The 22,701-nt window shown below is 33.2% G+C and overlaps 1 protein-coding gene across 10 annotated transcripts in view; it reads left to right on the forward strand.

The window, feature by feature from the left end:
* Arb2a (ARB2 cotranscriptional regulator A) overlaps nt 1-22,701 on the forward strand; it is a 474,828-nt gene that overhangs the window by 375,662 nt on the left and 76,465 nt on the right. Inside the window, exon 11 of one of the 10 annotated variants that reach the window (XM_071612415.1) lies at nt 10,430-10,515. The exons of 7 other annotated variants lie outside the window; for them this stretch is intronic. In XM_071612415.1, the coding sequence (XP_071468516.1) occupies nt 10,430-10,449 (20 nt within the window). In that variant the 3' untranslated portion in view covers nt 10,450-10,515. Of the gene's footprint in view, nt 1-6,342; nt 6,402-10,281; nt 10,402-10,429; nt 10,516-22,701 lie in introns of those variants that run through there. 2 more of the 10 variants (XM_071612414.1, XM_071612413.1) reach the window with 2 other exon arrangements.

Raw genomic sequence — 22,701 nt, forward strand, 5'->3', positions numbered from 1 at the left:
CTTATGAATATTTATTACTTCTGAGAATCCCTAAAGTTTATATAATGAAACATGTTAGGCGAATAATTTTGAGAGGTCTACTGAAGGCTCAGGTTTAGTGCATTCCCCAGGACAATTGCCTTTTCAGACCCTTACCACCAACAGAGAATAGCCAGAAGGTATATAACCTGATAACTTAAGGTTCCTTAAAGTTAGTTAGGTTGGATTTAATAAAAATATCTAGAAAACAAAGACAAGTAATTATTCTGAGAACTCTCAGATTTTTTTTGGAGTTATTTATAACTCGAGGTAGAATATACTCATATGGATCATAATGCCAGATGAATTTTTTTCCTTCTAGCTCTTTAGTTTATGTTTTAAACTTTAAGCAATATGAAAATTCATTTTGGAAAATTATTTACTACACCATTAGTTGTCCAATGCCATCCTCCTTGCCCCAGAGATATTGCTATACTTACCTCTCATTTGTATATGAGTATATCATTTATTTAGGGAATTATCCATAATAAAACCATAATTATAGACCAGTATTACCTTGTTTCCCAGTACATTTTATATGCCATTTGATCCAAATACCAAACTACTATTCTCAACAAATGCAAACAATTTTTAATTGTGCCAAGAAAAACAATCAGGAGAATAAACTCCTCTCCGACTGCCCTCCATACTTTATTATTTTAAAGTATTATAAAACTGAATATGAATTATTTTGACCCTCTTACCATTTTTAGTTATCAATAGCATTTACATGGATAATCCAGAAACATCTTACCTTTAAACACATATTAACATTTAAAATGCCACTATTAAAATGCATTTTGTGGGTTGGGGCTAGGGTAGCTCAGTGGCAGAGCACTTGCCTAGCATATGCGAGGCACTGGATTGGATCCTCAGCACCACATAAAAATAAACAAAATCATTCTGTCCATTTACAACTACAAAAAATTAAATGCATTTTGTAAGTATTCTACAGATTCAAATATATACAAGTGAATTCAAACATACATATATGAATATCAAACTCACATTTTATGGGAATTTAAAAAGAAATTGGGTACAGTGTACTCTTTTCAATTAGTACAGACTCTCTCTTCATTTTGAGTTACATGACCCCAATATAAATTTCTTAGAAAACAAAACAAAAACAGCTGGATGCAGTGATACACACCTGTAATCCCTGTGTCTTGGTTGGCTGAGGCAAGAGGCTTGAAAGTTTGAGGCCAGCCTTAGCAACTTAACAAGTCTCTGTCTCGAAATAAACAACTTAAAAGGGCTGGGGATGTAGCTTAGTGATAAAGTGCCCCTGGGCTCAATCTGCAGTACAAAAAAAATTACTGGTAGATTCTGTGGCTCAAACCCTCTCATCAAAACTTCCTTTCCCTCTCCTTCTCTATTCTTCACCTGTTGGCCTGATTTTTCTTTCTTAAATACAGAGCTTTTTTCACACAGAAAGGGAGAGTAGCTACTAAGCAGTTGTAGCATCTCCTATTCAGCTCCTATAGAAGCAACCATCTCTCTAACCTAGCAATCAAATATCACTAAAGCCAAAGAGATTGAATATTAGGATCGGCTGTGATTGGCCAGCCTTAGTCAGTACCCATATCTATGAGAGTTAGGGATGAGCATGGCACTGTAATTAACAGCCCAGTGAAGACTATGGAGAGTTGAAGAGGAGTGCTTCTACGAAGGAGGTTTTTGGTATGTCCACTCGCCTTATTCTTGTGTGAGTTTCTCCAGTTTCTTGGAAAATTTAATCTATGTGACACAGTCAGATCTCAGAGAGAAGAAAAAGTGTGAGATATCTAGATACAAGATCCTATATTGTAAGCGTTGAAACTGATTCTTCAGCTGGTATTTGAATCTGGGATTCTGAAATAGAGCTAAATATTAGCACAGTACCCTAAGTTACTTTTTTCTGTATTTGCTAATTACCAAATGAAGCCTGAGGCCTTCTATATGGAAAATCTACTTAACAGTTTTCATTTCAGCAGTACCTGCACACCCTGAGGTAAAGCCCACTCATCTGCCCACCTATATTCTAAGATAACTTATTGGCATCCATTCCATAGACCAGTTTTGACATACAGAGACTTTGTTCATTATTTCTTCATATTAATCCTTCTTTACAACCAGATTAATCTTTTCAAGGAATAGTTACTAAAATATTGAGTTTCCCAGTGTTCAGTGTCTCTCTTGATTATACTTGCATTTGGTATATTTTTAACAAATAATGGTAGATCATAATAATGTGTTTTATAGAGATTTGGGGGGATTAGCCAGGGTCCTTGTATTTGTAAGCACATTTGTTCCCTATGCTTCAGGCAAAATAATCCCTAAGATATCCAGATAATTGTATTGTTTTTTAATTACTATAAAGACTAAAAATATAGAACCTATTTTATTACTCACAAGTTATTTTTATATCTAAATAAAATAATATAGGTACTTTGTTAAAGGACTCCTCTGTTTTGTTTTTTCCCCCAGTTTTGATTTTCTATTTTTCATTTCCTGAATGTATGTGTATGATCTCTTTGTAGTTTGCTTTAAATCCCTTTTGAAAAGAAGTAGGGATATTAATTAATTCATAAATTAGTCAAATTACATTGAAATAACTGTGTATCCACTATTCTTTCTTCTCCCCTATCTTCAGACAAGGTAGAAAATGTTTGATCAATGTCATTTTAATGTTTTATTGTACAACAAAAAGTTATTTAAATATCATGTAGTGACTATATTTCAAAATTGGATTGCTTTCACAAAAACAACTTATTCATTAGATATATTGATGGACAGGTCAATTTATTATAAAATATTGAATTTCATTGATTACAAGACAACTTTAATCAGCTAAAATTTGAATACATCTTTCAATCAGTGTTATAAGAAAGCATAATGTCAGACTTAATTGGCATTATTTTTTCTTTCTAAGTGGCACAAAAAATTACGACGAATCCTAAAATCAATGGTTTCTTGGATTTAATGACACATGATACCCTAATTGACTTTCATAGGCTTTTATTTTCCCAAAGAGTTTCACTTAAGTCAAATTTCTGTTGGTCAACATCTTTAAGAACATTAAGTTTGGTTTAAGAATTTTCTTTTATAAAGCCAGGTTTCTTTTTATAATGTTGATAAATTAATAATTATTCCCTAATGTATCTGTTTTGTAAAATCAGATTTTGTTGTTATATATTTTTTTAGTTGTAGTTGAACACAATACCTTTACTTTATTTATTTATTTTTATGTGGTGCTGAGGATCGAACCCAGGACCTCGCACACGCTAGACAAGCGCTCTACCGCTGAGCCACAACTCCAGCCCCATTTTGTTATATTGCTTAACCAGGAGTACCCTCAGGTTAATAATTCCATTTACCATGTTTTCACTATTGTCGATTATTTTGTCTGTTTTTTGTATGTAGGAAAATAAACCCCATGTCATTTAGATATTAATAATTTAAGATTTAAAAGAAACTTGATAAAATATTTCTTTCAAAGAAAAAAAAATTTTCTGTTGAGAACCTGCAATCCTTATGTGTAAAACTATTTATATTAATCTTGATAATTCAGTTATAATTTTCTTGTTCTAAATCTCTTTGGTATGTTTCTGTTCTGATTTAGTGCCTTGTTTAAAGATTAATGTTACAGAGTAATTTACTGCAACTTCACAGATGGTATTTGAATCTTTGTAAATGGGCTTTGGAATCCTATGCCCAACTCCATATATTCTTAGGTTAACATTAATGTAAATGTGGAATTTAAAACAGTTCTAAAAGATCATGATAGAAATTTCATTATCCCCTTTTAAAAACCATAAATTCTGAAAGGATTTCATGGGCTAATGTTTTTACTTTACTAACATGTTTAAAGTATAACTAACTCTTTATATTTGTAATCACTAGTCTCTATATGTTAAAGATAAACAAAAAATAAAATATATTACATTTTTTAAACCATTCTAAAGTTATAATCACAGGGTAAGGTAGTGTTCTTACTTTTACAGCTTCCTTTATGAAATGCTTTATAGAGTCCACGACACACATTTCTTTTAGTGTCTTTCCTTTGATGTTTATAAAACTGGAAGTAAGTGCTCCTAATGTGCACAACAGAATTTGGCTGAAGTTATTTGAAGCTACTAGCGATAACCTTTCTCTACATGTCTTCTGGGGGGAAGAGTGGTACCAACAATACCCGTTAAGCTGTAATTAGTGTGACTAACAACTAATATGAGAGAGCAGACTGAAGGTCACTCTTAAGAATTTGAAGGTATTAACAGGTTAAGGTTGTAGGGCATCCTACCCCCCAGCTTAATCTGTTGCGTTAGTTGGTGAGATTTGTTGAAGTCATCAGTGCCCTCTTAACCCCAAGGTGTTGCTCTCTCATAATTTATTGGTCACATGCCAAGTTCCTCTTTCCTGTCTAGTGAGATGACTTTAGGAATGGCAAATTCATTTTAAATTTCTTGTTACGAGTGCCTACAGATTTTCAACCTTTTAATGCAGGAGAAAGATTACACTTTAATTTGCTTTAATGTTCTTGTCCTACCAGTCTTAGACTACATTGAAATTATCCCTTTGCTATATTATAGAAAATGATTTGTTGCGAACATTTAATATGTATTATAAGAGGAACACTTAAAATTTAGCTACTAAATCAGATGTTATATAACTGATTCTAATACACACTAAATATTCCACTTTTTATGGGCTACTTCTTCAAATTTAATTGCCCACCAGTGGCTTTTGCTTATGTTTACAGTCAACTCTAATGCACTTAAATGATAAGAATTGAACAAGGAATAAACTTTTATTTTCCTGAGATGTATTTTACCCCTCTTCTAGTATCTGGCTTTGGCTTCTTCTTCATCTCAGTATGTGATACCAACACATAAACAAGAGGAATGCCATAGAGCTTTAATCATTCTTTTCCTTTTCCCATAAAAGTCATGCATGTAATGATTGTTTCTTTAGTTTCCATCTAGAAAAACTACAATTTTTTTTTCTTTCAAAGCAACAGGCAGCAAGACAGCACTATTTAGAAAGAATCAAATGAAACTTTTTATATTACCACCTTAGTCTTAGACTATCATGGCTATTATATATATTATAGAAAATATATTATAAAAAAATTAAACCCACATTATTTATTGTCTAAAAATAAAACTGGGACAGGTTCCAATAACTAAGCATCAACCATACAACCCCAAAGAAAAAAATATTTAAAATGCACATCATCCCAGGTTTCTGGACCCATGGACATTTGAACATTTTAAAAGCCAGATGTAAAATCCATAGTTCTCATTTAAATACCACAAGAGATAATTAGAATGTTTTCTTCTCTTTAATGTTTCTTGTATTCAAGTTTCTCTTAAACTTCAGTGAATCTTCCATCTCACTATTTTATACATATTCCTCAGGTGATTCTTGGATGAACTGTTTTTTGTTTTAATAGTTTTTTTATTCTAATATGTATTAGTAAAAGGTGTGAATACACATAAAAATCATTTAATGGAGTAAACCCATTATATTATGGATTGGAACTGGGAATATAGAGAAACTAACTTGTTATAAAGAAAATGGGGATTAGGGTTATAGCTCAGTGGCAAAGCTCTTGTCAAGCCTGTGCAAGGCCTGGGTTCAATCCCTAGTACCATTCTAAAGAGATGGGGGTGGGACAAAGAAAATTCTGTATATTTTAATAGTCCTGGTAGTCTGTGCATATGAATATGTGAAAGTGTTGCAAAATAACTGAAGTTGGGGAAGTAATGCTCTATCTAAACATAAAATTCCCCTAATTTTTTTTCTTTTTAGTCAAGAATTCATAAGATGTTTGTATTCCTTCATTTCCACTGTTTATTTAATGTGTGTGTACGTGACAGAGTTTTCATTTTCAAAATAAGTCACCTGTTCTGGGCCTCCGTGTTGGACTTAGATGATGTCTGTGGCTCATTTCCTGTGATTGTTTTGTTTTTTTTTTTTCCCAACTCTGGGGATTGAACCCAGGAGTGGGTTCAATCAAAGAATTACACCACCAACTCGTTTTGGTTTTATTTTGAGACAGGGTCTTAATAAGTTGCACCAGCTGGCCTCAAATTTGCTGTCCTCCTGCCTCAGCTTCCCAGGTTGCTTGGATTACAGACATGCTTACCATGCCTGCTTCCTGTGAATTTTTAACTGCCTACAGCAAATTAATCAGTCCTAAGTTAATAAATTCTTCAAGGATGGGAACCACATCTATATAACTTAATGTATATAACACCTAGCATAGTAACAAACCCAAGACATCATTAATATGTGCCCTTGTTGATTGATTTACATATTATTCTTCTCCCTGCCCCTCCGCAGTACTAGGAATTGAACCCTGGAGGGATCTACCAGTATCTCACTAAGCGGACAGACTGGCATCAAACTTGCAATCATCCTGCCTCAGCCTCCCAAATCACTGGGATTATGGGCATATGCTACCATGCCCAATACAATTTGTTTTATATGTTCTAATAACAAATTTAAGAATCTTTTTGCTTACCCCAAACTAATAAGGAATTTTAATACTCATCAATAATCTAAAACTTTTTACAAATAAAAAGGAAATGAGTGCTACACTTAAAGTTCACACACTGATCGAAAAATTTTTCATGCTAACATTTTTTGTGCAATGGCACCAAGGACAGAATTGGAAAGTCCTTTTTTCTCCTTCTACACTATCTTATGATTAACTGTGAGAGTAAGACATCAAAGCTGAACTGACTTCAAAGCCTGTAACACTTTTGGTTTCTAGCTATTACTGTAACCAGCTGCTTCACCCTGACAGCAATTCATCTTACAGAGCTGCCTCACTGGGTTCCACCCCTCTGCTTCTCACCTTCCCCTATCCAAACCTATCAAATTAAAACCTACCCTTTAAACAAATCTTAGAGTTAAACTAGTCCAGGAGTTTGCACATTTGCTTAATTTCAAGATTTTACCATTGAAATAGACCAGATTATTTATTTATTTATTTATTTATTTACTTCTTCCAAAATTATGCCTTTCATTCACCACAGGGCTTTGGTGTATATTGACATTAAATATAATGGTTTTCATTATGTTTATTTCAAAAGTATAACATATATAGGTAACATTGTAGTTACTGCTTCCATTTCATGTAGGCATCAAAAATTGAAAAAGTGAAGAGTATCGTATTTGGCCCTATAAATCATAAAATAAAAAGGAAGAAATCCAAATATTGTCACAAGTGTGTGAAATGTAATTCTTGGAAGCACTGCTTTCTCTGGTAAGAGAAATGAAGACTCTTGGATATATGGTTCTCTGTATAAAAGTTAATATATTAACATTTAAGCTTGTCCTAGTCTCTTAACCAAGTAGCCACCTTGTCATAAGGTAGTAAACTATTATGCAGGCCATTTTTTTTTACCACTGTAGAACTCAAGTTGAAGATTTTTATTTAATGATCCATTTAAAAATCTAATGATATGACTTTTTTTGTTATAGATGTTGTTAAATATTTAGTACCATTGGGGGTATCTCATCTCATGAGGTCTAGTAGATAGAATCCTCATTAAAGATTTGGTACCAAAGGAACTCACAGAGACCTACTTAATGATAGTTGTTCTAATCCTAAACCAGATATGAGATTCTAAATACACATTAAGACAAAGACTTTAGAGCTGTGGTTGTAGCTCAGTGATAAGAGTGCTTGCCTAGCATGGGTAAGGCACTGAGTTTGATCCTCAGCACCACATTAAAATAAAGGTATAAAAAAGGGAGAGATTTTTTAAAAGACAAGGACTTTGATGTCAGATTATGGAAATTAGATAGGGTTAGTACAATATCTGAATTGTTTTAAGAAATGAAATAGGCTGCATTGCAAACTGGCAAACTTTTCATCTTGTGTAGTGCTCAAATAATGCCTTAATGACCATCTTCCCAGAACTTTATTTTTCCTTGGTGCTGCAGATTGAACCCAGAGTCTTGTTCATGCTAGGCAAGAGCTCTACACCTATACCCTCTGCCACTTTTCAAGAATTTGATAGAGGTAATTCTTATGTTGGGTAGATTAGACAAAAGAATCTCTATAATTAGTCTACTAAAATTATAGGATTCTGTTTCTTAAAGGACATGAGGAAATAGGATTGAAGATTAAATGATGGTAATAGCATATAACTATTGACTGGAGTTCCGCAACTAGATGAGCTTTACAAAGAAGTCATAAATAAACTAGGATGGCACATGCCTATCCTCCCAATGGCCTGACAGGCTGAGGCAAAGGATCACAAGTTCAAGACTACCCTAGACTTATCTAAAAATGTAAAGGGCTGGAAATGCAGTTCAGTGGTAGAGCACCCTTGGGTTCAATCCACAGTACCACAATAAATAAATAAATAAGTCTTAAATTAGTATCTGAAAAGGATTTGAAAAGGAAGAGACATGAGTCTCAGTATATAATGGAAAGAAACAAAATGGTACACATCTCTTCTGGTGCTGAATTTTGGAATAGAAAGGAATCTACTCTGAAATGCTCAAAAATGTAAACATAAGGACAATGAGAAAGGAAGGATTTTTTTTTAAGAGCAGGACTCCGAATGAATTTTTAGAATGCTAGAAATAGAAACAAAAGGAATTTCTATCTGATTTACTTTAAAAAGAACTAAATAAGTAGGAAAACAAATTAAATTTCTAGTTTTTGGAGATAGATGGTGGATATTTTAAAATGTTCAATTGGATTTAGGAAGGATATTTAAAAAGTAGTTCCTACAAATAAATAATATGATCACAGCAGCTTATGAGCAGGATAGCTTTGCACACATCTGTCAACAAACAAGAAAGGGAGGAGCAGAGAAGAAGAGGACCTAGGATTCTCATTGAGATATGATAAAAAAAAAAGTGCACAGAAAGTTTAACAGTAAAAACAGAAGGAATATATTCATTGAAAGTGGTAAAAATCTTATCCATAGGAAATTTCTTAATTGATAGTACTCTGTATTTTTGTTTTGTTTTTTGAGGAACATATTAATTGCATAATTGCAGAGGACTATGAAAGCACAATTTGAGTACAGAAAGATCAGAGTCACTAACCAATATGTGGCTTTTGTCTAATCATTAAATTTCTCTAGCTCTGTCATCATTATAAATATTAGATAGTTAGGTATCTGATCATCCATAATCCTTTCCCTCCTAATTCCTTATTCACACAGAATTAAATAAGCACTCTTTAGCCAAAGAACTGGGTTTCCCTAATAGCCATACAAAAGCTTACCACTATTCTGACCCATATTTTATTTTGAAATGGGAGTATGAACTATACTGAAATGATCATTTATAACAACGTTAATTTTGTTCAACACTTAACATCACTACATTGTTATTTACTGATTGGAAATTTGTACCTATCTTCTTTTAAATGACACATCAAGTTATGAATGAAATTTGTCTTATAAATCACGTGTTAATAGAAAATTTGAAGCAAGTTCAATTCTCTGAGTATTTTATGTAACAGTTTGTACATTTATCACTGATCAGTGACATACTATCCTCAGCTAAGTGTTATTAAACCATTTACCAGTGCTTATTAGAATGAAGAGAAATTACCAACTAATTTTCCAAATGTGTAAGTGCATTCCTCTATATGTATATTATTTTGCATTCTTATTCTCTATGTATATGCCCTTTTAAGGATCCCAAATTCAGTTCTCTCTTTACTCAAAAAACGAAAGCAGAGGTAAACACTGTAGTGACAGTTCTGAATCCTTTGGCTGAAGTCCAACTTACTGGTTGTTTTGCCACACTTAGTTCCACATGACTGAGTTGAGAAGGCAGAAGTGGCACCGCTCTGGTCATGACCACTCCTACCTCATTCTTAATATTTTCATCCTAATCTACTTCCACACATAATGTACTTCTGCAGCAGTAAAAGAAGATGTAAAAATCTAGAATCAGTTAACCAATGCAATTGCTCAGGACACACTGGGATTTTTTTTTTAGTGTCATTACTTAAAGCATTTGTTCAGTAGCTACTCTCATGTGTTTCACATATGAAAAAGAAATTAGGGGAAAAAGTCTCCAATACCTAAGTTAAACATGTATGTCAAACTATTATCATAAATAGTATACATTTCTTTCGTATAAAGAATATACTTTACCCTTCATCAAGAAAAAAATATGCCTTGTGAACAGCTGATTATACTGTGCACATTGAATCAGAATGTCAGAATCTTCTAAATAAATTGTTATTATGGAATAAGGCAGAACTTCAGCTCTGAATTTATATAATCCATTCCATTATAGGTTTTTTCTTCATCGAAGAATACATTTCTCTGCCATAAATTGTACTGAGTATGAACAGCAGAATCATTTGAGGTTCATTGAAAATATAGAAGAACATCATGTTTCCTGTCCTTTTGTTAAACTTGGCATATTGATTTTTTTTGCACAGCTTGCAGCACAGAAATGTGATATACAGCTATGGCAAGACAAGCTAACCACATGTGAATTTGTTAAGTACTGCTGGATTAGCAGAAATTGTCTGACTGTGCAAATAGCAAGATTTGACTTCTGCAGGAACTCTTTATGACTTAATCAATTAAAATAACAAGTTTTGATTTTATTGCTCAGAATAAATCATTAGCAAAACTCATTTTTTCTTGATCATTCATTTATAAGATGTTTACATTCATTTTGTTTCTACATTTCAAGCAAAGTAATAAATATGTAGAATTTGAACTAAAAGTTCAAAATCCAATACAGAAAGATAAAGATATAACAAATGTTAGCCATTGTTTTAACAATGGTTTATAAATTTTCATGACAATGAGATTCTAGATTTTTATTTACATTTTCCATGGCTCTTTTTAAATATCCCTTTAGCATTTGTGCTTTCGGTTCCTTTTAGGCTCAGAGGTAGCAAGATTTGAATTTGCTAATACTTCTTATTGCATTTTAAAATAGAATGATGTATAAAGAGAGTAAAAAGTAGAGCTGGTTTGCTCTTCTCTCAACCTTATTAAATCTTCTTAAATACATCCATTAAATTGTTCACCTTTACTGACTTCAAAGAGTAGAGGTGGAGAAAGGATGAGATATAACTCTGCAAAGTGGTTTCCTGTGGTTTCTTATAAGTGCTAATATGTTACCTATCATGTTTATAAAGTTCTCTTGAGTTCTCATAAGCAAATTAAACATTGTACAGTTTTCTGCGAAATAAAACTGACAGTCTATCTAAAATGAGAAAATGTCCATAATACATGCACATGATAATGTTGTCTCCTACCTTTTGCAAATATACTTCCATAAGACAGTATTTATACATGTAGATTTCTTTCTAAAAATAAGATTTAAAAGAATTTTTTTTCAAAGTTTTCCTCTATATATTCTCATTACTTTTAAACAGGTAAACATCTTCTGAAATTATATGTCAAATTTATCAGAAAGAAGTTTTTAAAAATTACCTGGTAAAAGCAAAAAGCATGATTTGTTCTCCTAATAATAAAAAAAAAAAGGAGGGGGGAAGGGTTAAAGCAAAGAAGAAAGTGCCACTGGTTTGTGTTAGGTGACACTGTGCCCTGCTTGTCTAATTTGATTACACAGAGCCCCTGAAGCCTCAGGCAAAGCTGATTTTAGCTATAATCAGCTTCTTAACCTTTTGAGAACTAACGTAAACACTACCTACCAGTGGTTAATTATGTTGCTCTGCTACATACTACAAAGTGCAAAGGTAAAAGTGTAGAACTACAGTAACACATGTTATGACAAAATTTAATAAGATAACAGGATTGTGACAGAACAAGGTTCTATATATGTGATAAATTTTAAATTAATAAAGAGAGTTAAGGGTGAGCTTAAAAATTATATTAGCTATACCTTTTGTGTAAGTTCTATCTATAAGCACTGAGCATTCTTATACTGCTTTTTCATTTACACTATCTTGTTCTCTGAAATCCTCTTTTAATTATATATATATAGTGAATGAATACACATATATATGGATATATATTATAAATAATATATAAGAGATGAAAGAGTATTTATATATATCTTTCATTTTTTAGAATAAACAAAAGTGGTTATAATATCTATATAAGTAGACCAAAATCCTCTTGGTTCACTTTTATAGACAATAAAAATTCATTAGAGTAAAAATGGAATTTTTTATAGAACCTTACTTTTTTATTTAAAACAAGAGCTCTTGATGGAGGAGTCTGATGTGCCATATGGGAAATTGATATTAAGATGATTTTATTGTCTACAGTTGGTGTAACTCTGGTGTGGTGATATGAGTAGTGGGGTAGAGAATCATAAAGATTGAATAATGTACTTAACAAGGATGTATCTTCAAATCATATTTGGTGGGAAAACACCAAAAGTAATGTTCTCCTGAGTAAGAGTTGCAGGTGACCACAAGAATATATGGAGCCATACCCATATTGGTAGGCCTCAGTACCAGCAATTTTACTTGAAATTTCATAGTCTAAAAATTCTGAAGGGTAGGTTCTTAATGTTCCCCAATGGTACATATTATAACAATTATCCTATGTGAAATTAAGTTAGAGTTAGGAGGAGGGAAAGCTTCAAACTAATATAATTTTTAAAATCTAAGATCAGTCCATCATACATAACATGAATATGATATATAGTTTACATTATGCAATATAGCTTATGCTGTGGTTACCATGAGCTTAAAAAACTGCATATGAAGTAGATTTTGGAGAAGTGAGAATCATCAGCCCTTTCAGAGTTTCTGAGGCATTAGGGAGCATTCACTGAGCAGTGCAACCAACTCATTTGGCCAAACTTGGCTATGTGATGAATAAAGTTGACCTCATTAATAAATAGCTTAAAGTCATTAATGTACATACCACCTGAACAGAGTTCAGGTGACTTTTGTAACCATCTATATAGCGCTATGGGATAAATGAAGCCAAATATTAAGAAACTGTATGTTTGACCCCTTGCAGAAATGTTTTTCTAATTGAACTGTGTTTTTGTTTTATAATTTGTTTGTTAAAAGAAAATTATATAAAACTCACTGTTGCAGCTATTTGTTATAGGCACCTTTTAGACAAAGTCCTGTTTATTTTGCAGTGCATATTGCAAAAATATATTTGTATAACATCCCAACATATACAGAAGGGCTGCTAGAGGCCACAGGCATAGAGCCTCCAGCTGACTTTGGTCCAATTGGCTGCCCTGAGGCCTAAAGGATCATGATCTCTGCACAACTTATAACCTACTCAGGGCCCATCAGGATGCGGGGTGCTATTTTAAAGAAAGTAGTATACTACTTCCTGACTTAGGATGCCTTTTTTTAGAAGAACCCTCAGGAAAAATACTTCACAGAACTCTGCATCCCTGAACAATTGTTTCTTTTTAGCTTCTGGATAATGAAAATCTTATTGTTATTCTAGTAGTTCCCAAACTTTACTCTACAGTGGTATTGTCTGTGCAGTTGAGGCCTCTTCCCTGTTATAGTTAATCCAGAATGTCTAGAGTGGGGAGTCTAGACTGGAGCCAGTCATTTTCAAATATCCTCATGTCTTCACCAAATTGGAAACTATTGACAGCAGTTGTATTCCTTCTAAGCTTTAGCCACTTGGAAGCTTAGAGCTAGATTGGTAGCTCACTTGTAGCAACCACATAGGACTATTTACACCCATTCATTATTTTCTTATTCATTTTTGCTTTTGCTTAAATTCTTCAAAAGTTTTTGTACTTTTGTAAAAACAAATGTTGAATGTTTTCTCTGATATAAGGACACTGATTCATATTGGGGTAGGGAGGGGGAGCGTGGTAGGAATAGACAAACCTTAGATAGGGCATAGGGGGTGGGAGGGAAGGGAGAAGGTGTGGAGTTATAAATGATGGTGGATTGTGATGATAATTATTATCCAAAGTACATGTATGAAGACACAAATTGGTGTGAATATACTTTATATACAACCAGAGATATGAAAAATTGTGCTCTGTATGTGTAATATAAATTGTAATGTATTCCACTGTCATATATAAAAAAATCAATAAAAATATTTTTATTAAAAAAAGGTTTTGTACTTTTGTAGAAATGTATAGTATTATTTTAAAGGCTGTAATTTACATACTATAAAATACATTCATTATTAGTGTATAATTTAGCAATGTTTTAGCAAATTTATACTTGTGCAACCATCACTTTGATCCAGTTTCAGAATATTTTAATTAATCCAGAAAGTTTGTTTGCATTCATTTGTAGTTAATCCTGCTCCCAACTGCAGCCTCAAGACAACAAACAGTCCACTTTCTCCATAGATATTCCTTTTTTCTGAAAATATAACATAGATAGAATCATACTACATGTTGTCTTTTGTGTTTGGTTTCTTTTGTTTGTGGTAATTTTAATGAGATTCATACATGTTGTAGAATGTATTGGTAGTTCATTACTTTTTATTGCTCAATAGTATTCCTTTGTATGGATATTACACATTGGAGATTGAACCCAGGATCTTATGCACATTAGGCAATCATTGAAATACACTTCCAAGCCTTTATCAATTTTTTTAAATTCATAAAAAGAAAAATGACCAAAGAAAGAAAAAGGAAAAGTTTGATAGATTTTTGTTTATCACTGTTTTTCATTTCTAGATTATGGTTTTGGTGTCATACCTGAGAAATTTTTGAAGACCCTAGACTACAAAATTTATTTCATATTTTATTGTACAAGTTTTATAGTTTTAGCTCTTACATTTAGGTCTGTGATTTCACGTTGAGTTGATTTTTTTGTGTTGGAATGTTCAATTTGAGGCATGTAGCTATTAATTTTCCTAGCACCATTTGTTGAAAAACTATCTCTTCCCTATTGAATTGTTATGGACTATTCTTAAATGTCAGCTGACCACATGTGTTTATTAATAGACTTTATATTCAGTTTCATTGATCTCTAAGTCTGTTTTTATGCCAGTACCTTGTTGTTTTGAAGACTGAAGCTTTATAATAAATTTCGAAATTAGATAGTTTAAGTTCTGCTTTTTCTTTCTTTATATCATCTTTAATTGACCTTAGCTATTTTTTAGTTGACTTTTACTTCTTTTACTAAGTATTTGTAAGTTTTATTTATTTATTTATTTATTTTAGTTGTAGATGGACACAAAATATTTCTTCATTTTTATTTATTTATTTTTATGTGGTGCTGAGGATCGAACCTAGGGCCTCACACGTGCGAGGCAAGTGCTCCACCACTGAGCTACAGCCCCAGCCCCAGTTTTTATTTATTTTGATGCTATGATAAGTGGAACTCTTTATTTTATTTTTGAATTGTCTATTGCTAGTATAAAGAATTAAAATTGATTTCTGCATTTTGATTTTATATTTTGTGACCTTACTAAAATTTATTAGTTCTAGAATTTGTTTCTGAACAACTTTTAGATTCCCTACTTACAGGATCATGCCATCTATGAATAACAACCATTTACATTTTCCTTTCTAATGTGTATGCCATTGGTTTATTTTCTTAGCTTCCTATTCTGGCTGTAACCCCCTATACAATTTGAATAGAAATGATGAGAGCAAATCTACATTCTGATGTTTTCCTCTTCAGGGTGTTGCTGGTGTTTTTGTGTTTGTTTGTTTTTATTTTGTTCTGGTTTTAGAAACTTACCTGAATTTAATCTTCAGTAACTAACTCCCCTTCAGGATGGGTATTTTTCTTTCTTTATTTTTAACTTATTTTTATTTTATTTGGGCTGGCTTCCTAGAGATTATTCCTTCACCTGCGTAGTTTAATGGTCTCCAGTTTTTTCTTAATCACCCCATACCAATAAGACTCTGTGGATGAATTTGTGAGATACAGAGTGCATCCAAAGTTTGAAGTCTATTCTGAGCCTTTATTTTTCACCAAGCTCTCCTGGGACTTCTGCCAGTACTCAGCGTCCCAGTCAGCCCCCTGAGAAGCTCTCCTTATTGAATTTCTTCTGGCTAGTCTACTGGTCTGCCACTCACCCCAAGTAAAACTGTTACCTCATACTAGCTGATAACATTGCTGGGAATGGGTTCCTTTTCTTCTACTCCCAATTCCAGTAACAAAGCTGCAAGTTTTCACAGATAATCCTACTCTGGAAGCACTACCAGCTGCCACCATAGATTGCCACTGTTCTTACCTGTAGTTCAGCAGATTTCACCAATAAACACTTCTTAATTTGTTGTTTACCTTTTCGATTTTGTATTTGACACTTCGGTAGCTGTTTTAAGAAGAGAATTTGCCAACCTCTTCACTTGTCATCACTAGAAGTCCTTCTTGGGTTTGTTGTTGTTGTTGTTGTTTTTCCTTTTCTTTTACTACTGGGGAATTGAACTCAGGGGTGCTTTATCATTGAGCTATATCCAGCCATGTTCGTTTTTTTAATTTTGAGACAAGATCTCACTAAGTTGCTTAGAGTCTCTTTTAAGTTGTTGAGGATGGCTTCAAAATGGTGGTCTTCCTGCCTCAGTCTCCAAGTTGCTGGAACCACAGGCAGTGCACACGCACCTGGCTTCACTTTTGTATGCCAGACCCCTTCTGGAGTGTGATGGAAGAGCAAATAAATACAAATAGAATCAAATAAAAAATAAAGGAAATTATAAAAATAGGAATATAAATTTCTTATGAAGCAATAATGATTTTAAACTCCTATGACAGATATTCCCAGTGTGTCTAGGACTAGAAATGTCTTAGTATTGAAATAAAGTTTTACTCTGTCAGAAAATACAAAAAAATCCAAATCACAATTGGTGATTTGTCATTTAGATGTAAAATATATGGGATTTAGAGAGAGTGTATGTGACCAAAAAAATAGAACCAGTTGGCCCATACTGCTACCCTGGGATCCTTTATGTTTCATTTTATTTTGTTTTCTAAGGTTAAATCCCAAAATTTATACAACTTTATACTGTAGGAATGTTTTAGAAAATGCAGTGATAAAACTGCCAGATTGAAGGTTTCTTAAGTGCTACTGTCCAAAATCACCAGGCATGCTTGAAACTAGTAATTCTTGTCAGAATATACACTCTCAGCGTGTGACTTTTATCTGCAGGTGGCAGAGCATATGTTTTAGCACCAAAAAATGTAAGGTGGCAGAGGGAGGATATTTAATGTGTTTTAACCTCTTTTTATTTTTAATTTTCTTTTATTATAGCTACTTAGTTCAGGTCAAAAGCAGACTGACTAAAATGTTTACAGATCTTAAGAACTATATTTAAATTAGGAAAAAATTATTTCAAATCAATTTGTCTCATTTGTTTTTATTTAGCATATGAATCAAAGTTATTGAATCAGTGTTTCCCATAAAGATAAAATACAGTGGTATCTTGTATAACTAACATCCAGGGGGTGGGTTCTTCTCTTCAAGTGGCTTTTCTAGCTAACTTATAGTTAACCCTATAAACACTACAGTCACTTTTGTAACAATCCATTTTCCTAACTTAGGAAGTAATGATGTATGCATGGCTGGCAATTAGGTATAGCTAGCAAATATCACTTGTAGTTTCTGATTAATTCTTACTACATGATTCAGACCTGTAATTCTGTACATTAATCTTAATTAAGGCCTCAGGTGAAGGACAGGAGTTACAAACTCATACCCCAATTGATTGGCCATGTGCATGCAGGAATAACAGCCCAGAGTTGTCAGATTTTCTGGTTTTCCCAAAGAAGCCTTAAGTCTGCATATTTATTTGAAATTTCTCTGATTTTAAGGATTGTAACAAAAATTTAAACAAACTATTATATAGGTTAAATAAAACAGCAGCCATCCATAACAAGCCCATAGGTGACAGTTTGTGGCCTCTGGTAGGGAAGAATAATCAGAGTCCCTTCTGACAATAGCCTCTGCCAAATTTTTTGGTCCTATGTCTCTTGTTCACAAAAGCATGTATAATGTTCTCCCCAAATGATTGTCTTTACTGTGTTACTGTACAATTCTAAGGTAATGTGTTTTTATTGGAAGGTATATTAAACTAGACTTCTACAACCTTGTTTCTGAAGCTAATACTTTTAGCCTTTCCTCTATTAACTAAGCCCTGGTCTAAGCATTTTGTAATGTATTAACTCAATAAATTATAGTTTTTAGAAAAATTTTTTAATTTTTTTTTAATCTTATGATTGGTCAATCATTTAACTTCTGAAACTGTTTCACCATTTGAAAAACTATAGACAAAGTAAATTTATTCTCCTATTTTTCTTTGTCTTGTTTTGCCAAAATTGTAAATATATACTTAGGAGAATGTTCATAACTATTGAGATGATTGAATAATCTGCCACTTCAGTGAGGCACAACGCAATCAAACATACCTAGAAGTGGTATGAATTTTTAAAAATAGTACTGTGATAATATCCTTTTTTTAACTTAAACAGAAATTGGTTTCACTAATGTCCTTTTTCATCAGAATTATAATAAATAAAGTGAAAAATAATTCTGACTACATTTTTATTAAGATAAAATTTATATATCATAACATTTACCATTGCAACTATTTTAAAATGTATAATTTAGTAATTTTCAGTACATTCACAATGTTATATAAACATCACCACTGCTTAATTCCAGAACATTTTTATAATTCTAAAAAAATAAGAAACCTGTACCCATTAAGCAGTCACTCATCATTCCCTCTTCTTTTCTTCCCCTGGAAACCACTAATCTTCTTTCTGTTTCTATGCATTTGCTCTTCTAAAAATTTCATATAAATGGAATCACAACATATGTGGCTTTTTGTTCCAGCTTTCTTCACCTAGCATGTTCTCAGGCTTCACAACCATGTTGTGTGTATCAATTCTTTATTACTTAATTGAAAGACATTTGGGTCGTTTTTACTTTCCAGCTGTTATTAATCGTGCAGCTGTGAACATTCATGTGTAAGTTTCTGTTTGCTCTTCTTTTTAGTATATATGCCTAGGACTGAAATTGTTGGGTCATACAGTAATTCTATGTGTAACTTATTGAGGAATCACCAAACTGCTTTTCTGGCCATATTTTTGTCGTAAGGTTTTTACTGCCAGTTACTGGGGGAAAAAAGCTTATACATTGAAAACTTTAAAAATTCCAGGCCCCTCCAAAAAGTTTATCAATTAATCTCAACTATAAAGTGATTTGTGTTCAAATCTCTCTTTTGAAATTATTAAGTGTTTCTCTGCAGATTTGAGTTTTCACTGGAGAGCTTTTGTTCTATACTCTCTGACCAATAGTTGCTTAATTGAAGAGTATGGGTGTTGGGGGGAGGTTAGTAACGAGAATTTGAGCTTTTTAATACACACACTGAGAGGGATGATAAGTCTTTAACTATACACACACACAATTATTTTTTCTAATTTTTGTCTTCAGTTGAATAGGACAAATGCTTTACCCTACAATTTAGAAGCATAATATCAGGAAGTTTCAGACCCTAATCTGATGTGCCTTAAAATAGTTATAAATTAGGGAGGTATCTTCCAAGTTCTCAATAACTGTGTTTTAAATTTGTTAGCCTGTCCCTGAAAAAAAGAAAAAAAAAAAAAGATCAACAGATCTCTGTTAGAAACTGGGCCAAAATATTTTTTTGACAATTGCCAGCCTTCTTTATTTAAAATGTTTGTACTATTAAAATTCCTAGGAAGTTTAAGAAATTCTTGAGAAAGTAAAATATTGGGACTTTTAAAATACTAAATGGTTTTACATATATACTTTGAAATTTTGGCCATGGTTAGCTTCCCCCACTGAGCTGAAATATTTTGTTATTGGAATTAAGCCAAATCTCCCACTTGCATGTATTTAACTTATGTTGCATGTATCCAAGCCCTGGCATTTGAATGGTCTTTTTCCTTCATCTGAATACTTTCTGGCTTGAAAAAAAAAATAATATCATTTAAGTTGCCTCTCTTCTCTCTCTCATCTCCACTCATAAGCAGATGTCTTCATACTATGTACCTGCAGTCTTATGAGGAAAACAGCAATCTTGGTATGGTCTAACTCAGGAGATTACCTATAGCTGCAGGCTGGATAGAATCCATGGATGAGTTACAAGGGTTAGAATAAGCCCTTTGAAATTCTGTTTTGAATTAATTGATTAAGTGAAATTAATTTATGAAGAGGAGAACCATAGCATAGCTTTTCTCATACTCTCATTCTGCCTCTTATTAATTCCCCCATACTACTTGTAGTCTCACATCTTAACACCTTTTTCAGTTTTAGTTTGACAATGGTAGTCTTTATAAGCAGACTCTCAACGGTGTACATGGTCCCTCAAAAGTAAAAATCTGGTGGTTCTAACAGCAGCTTAAAGAACAAAAGATCACACTTCCCACAGTACCATTGATGCATTGGATGATACGAGATTAAGTTAGGAGTGTAGTGTCAGTCAGACTTTCAACGGCAGAATTAAAATCATAGCAGTGCTAAGGAAATGGCAGAGACTCAGCAATACTAAGGTTGTAAGCTCACTGCAAGTTATGCTGCAGACTTGGACACAAATTACACAAGTAGCGTTTCTATCACTAATAAACTTGTTTTCTCTCATTTGCATTCTTGTCTTTCCCACCCTCTCATACTTATAGTCCTTATTTTTAGAAATAAAAAACAAAACTTAAAGTCTTTAACATTTTGTTATACTGCCTTTAATGTTTTTGTTATCAGTTATATACATAGGTTTCCTACACTTTCCTTGAAGCTATTTTGTGGGCACCTACAGGAAGATGTCACTGTGAAAGAGCTACATTAGCTTATTGCTTCTTAGCCCCTTGAAATTTATTCTAAAACTCACCGGCTTTGCAACCCTATGGAGACTGTTGGACTTTTTTTGAGGACAGAATGAGGTAGATGCATATAAACTGAAGGTAGCTTCCAGTAGCACTGAGAATACTCAACCACTTGCAGAGAGGCAGTAGCCAGAGGAGGAGGCAAATGCTCAAACTGTAACATCACTTGCCACCTTTGGGCCAATGGAACTTATATAGAGTATCTTCTCCAGCAACCAAAGTGCATCTTTTGACTATTTAATCACATTGATCATTCTTTAAAATAATTTTACCTTCCATTCTGCCTCTTACTAATTCCCCCAAACTACTTGTAGTCTCACATCTTAACACCTTTTTCAGTTTTAGTTCTACAATGTAGTCTTTATAAGCAGACTCCAATTTTATCCACTTATTCCCAGAAGTGCCTTAAGAAAACAAAAATAGCACTAAGAAATCAAAATCATTGTTAGCTTCCCCCCCCCCTCACTGGTATGTAAAGGTAAGAGGGGAGCTAACCCTGTTTCCACATCTGCTATGTGCCAATCACTTTATGTGTGTCATCTTATTTATTCCTCAGGCTCATTTTTGTAGTGAGTATTATCTTTTTTTACAGATAAGTAAACCAACAGTCAAATAGTTTATAAGTGGGGGACTTGGGTTTCTAACCCAGATCTGGTAGCTGCAAACTCCACTACCTCCTCAATACTCACCAGAGGGCAAGTGGGTGTTGATTCCCAAGGTTGTGGTAGCAGCCATGTGAAAGACAAACTGTTATCTCCGAACAGTTTTTAAGACTTAAAAATAAATCATCTATGTATTTAAGGTACTTTGGGGGGAAGGTAATAGAATTTATGAAGAGATCAAAGTCCCTGCACATTTGCAAGTTATCCCTTGGCTTTCTCTAAAAGACTGCATGGGAATGGATAGAGTAAAAATTAAATAAGTAGCTGATAAATAGATAATTTTAATTTTTAATTTCCATTTTTATTTAAATAATTGTTGCCTTTTTATGCCAATGAAATGTCTCAAATAAAAAACAAGAATTTATTACAATTTTAACATGGTAGAAAGTAGAACAAACAAATGGAGAAAAAGTCCAAACAAAGGATTAATAATTTAATAATGAAACTCTCAAACTTGAAAATGTCCACAATTTTTTTTCTTTTATTAGTGCATTATAGTTGGGTTCATTTTGACAAAACCATACATGCATGGGGTTTGATTTACTCCATTTCAATTCCTGGTGTCCTCCTCCTTTCCCTCCCTGTTCCCTTTCCCTGTTCTCCTTCCTGTACTGGTCTTGTTTCACTCATTTATTTACCTGCTTTTGATTTATGCTTTATAGAGATACATAGAGGAAGAATTTACTATGGTATTTATTTATACATGCACATAGTGTGGTTTTGCTAAATTTGTTCTACATTTCCTCCTCTTTCCTGTCCCTGCTCCCTCCCTCTAAAATCTCCTTCTTCCTGCTCCATTAATCTTGCCTATATCTTTATGGTATCCAATCCCCCTCTTTTTTTCTCCTCATTTTTCTCTATCTTCTGCATATGGGAGAAAACATTTGATCCTTGATTTTCTTTTTATTTCACTTAGCATGTTCCATCCATTTACTCACAAATGCCATAATTTCATTCTTTATGGCTGAGTAACACTCCATGGTGTATATATACCACATTTTCTTTATTCATTCATCAAGTGATGGGCATCTGGGCTGTTGTGAATTGATGTCGCTGTATAACTATAGCATGCTGATTTGAATTCTTTTGGATAAATACCAAGGAGTGGCATAGCTGAGTCATATGGTGGTTCCATTTCTAGTTTGAGGAATCTCCATACTGCTTTCCAGAGCAGTTTCACTAACTTACAGTCCCACCAACAATATATGTGTGTACCTTTTTCCCACATCCTCCCAGCATTTATTATGATTTGTATTCTTGATAATTGCCATTCTGACTAGAGTGAAATGAAATCTCAGTGTACTTTTGATCTGC

Source organism: Marmota flaviventris, chromosome 5 (assembly GCF_047511675.1).
Source record: "Marmota flaviventris isolate mMarFla1 chromosome 5, mMarFla1.hap1, whole genome shotgun sequence".
NCBI classification, from domain to species: Eukaryota; Metazoa; Chordata; class Mammalia; order Rodentia; family Sciuridae; genus Marmota; species Marmota flaviventris.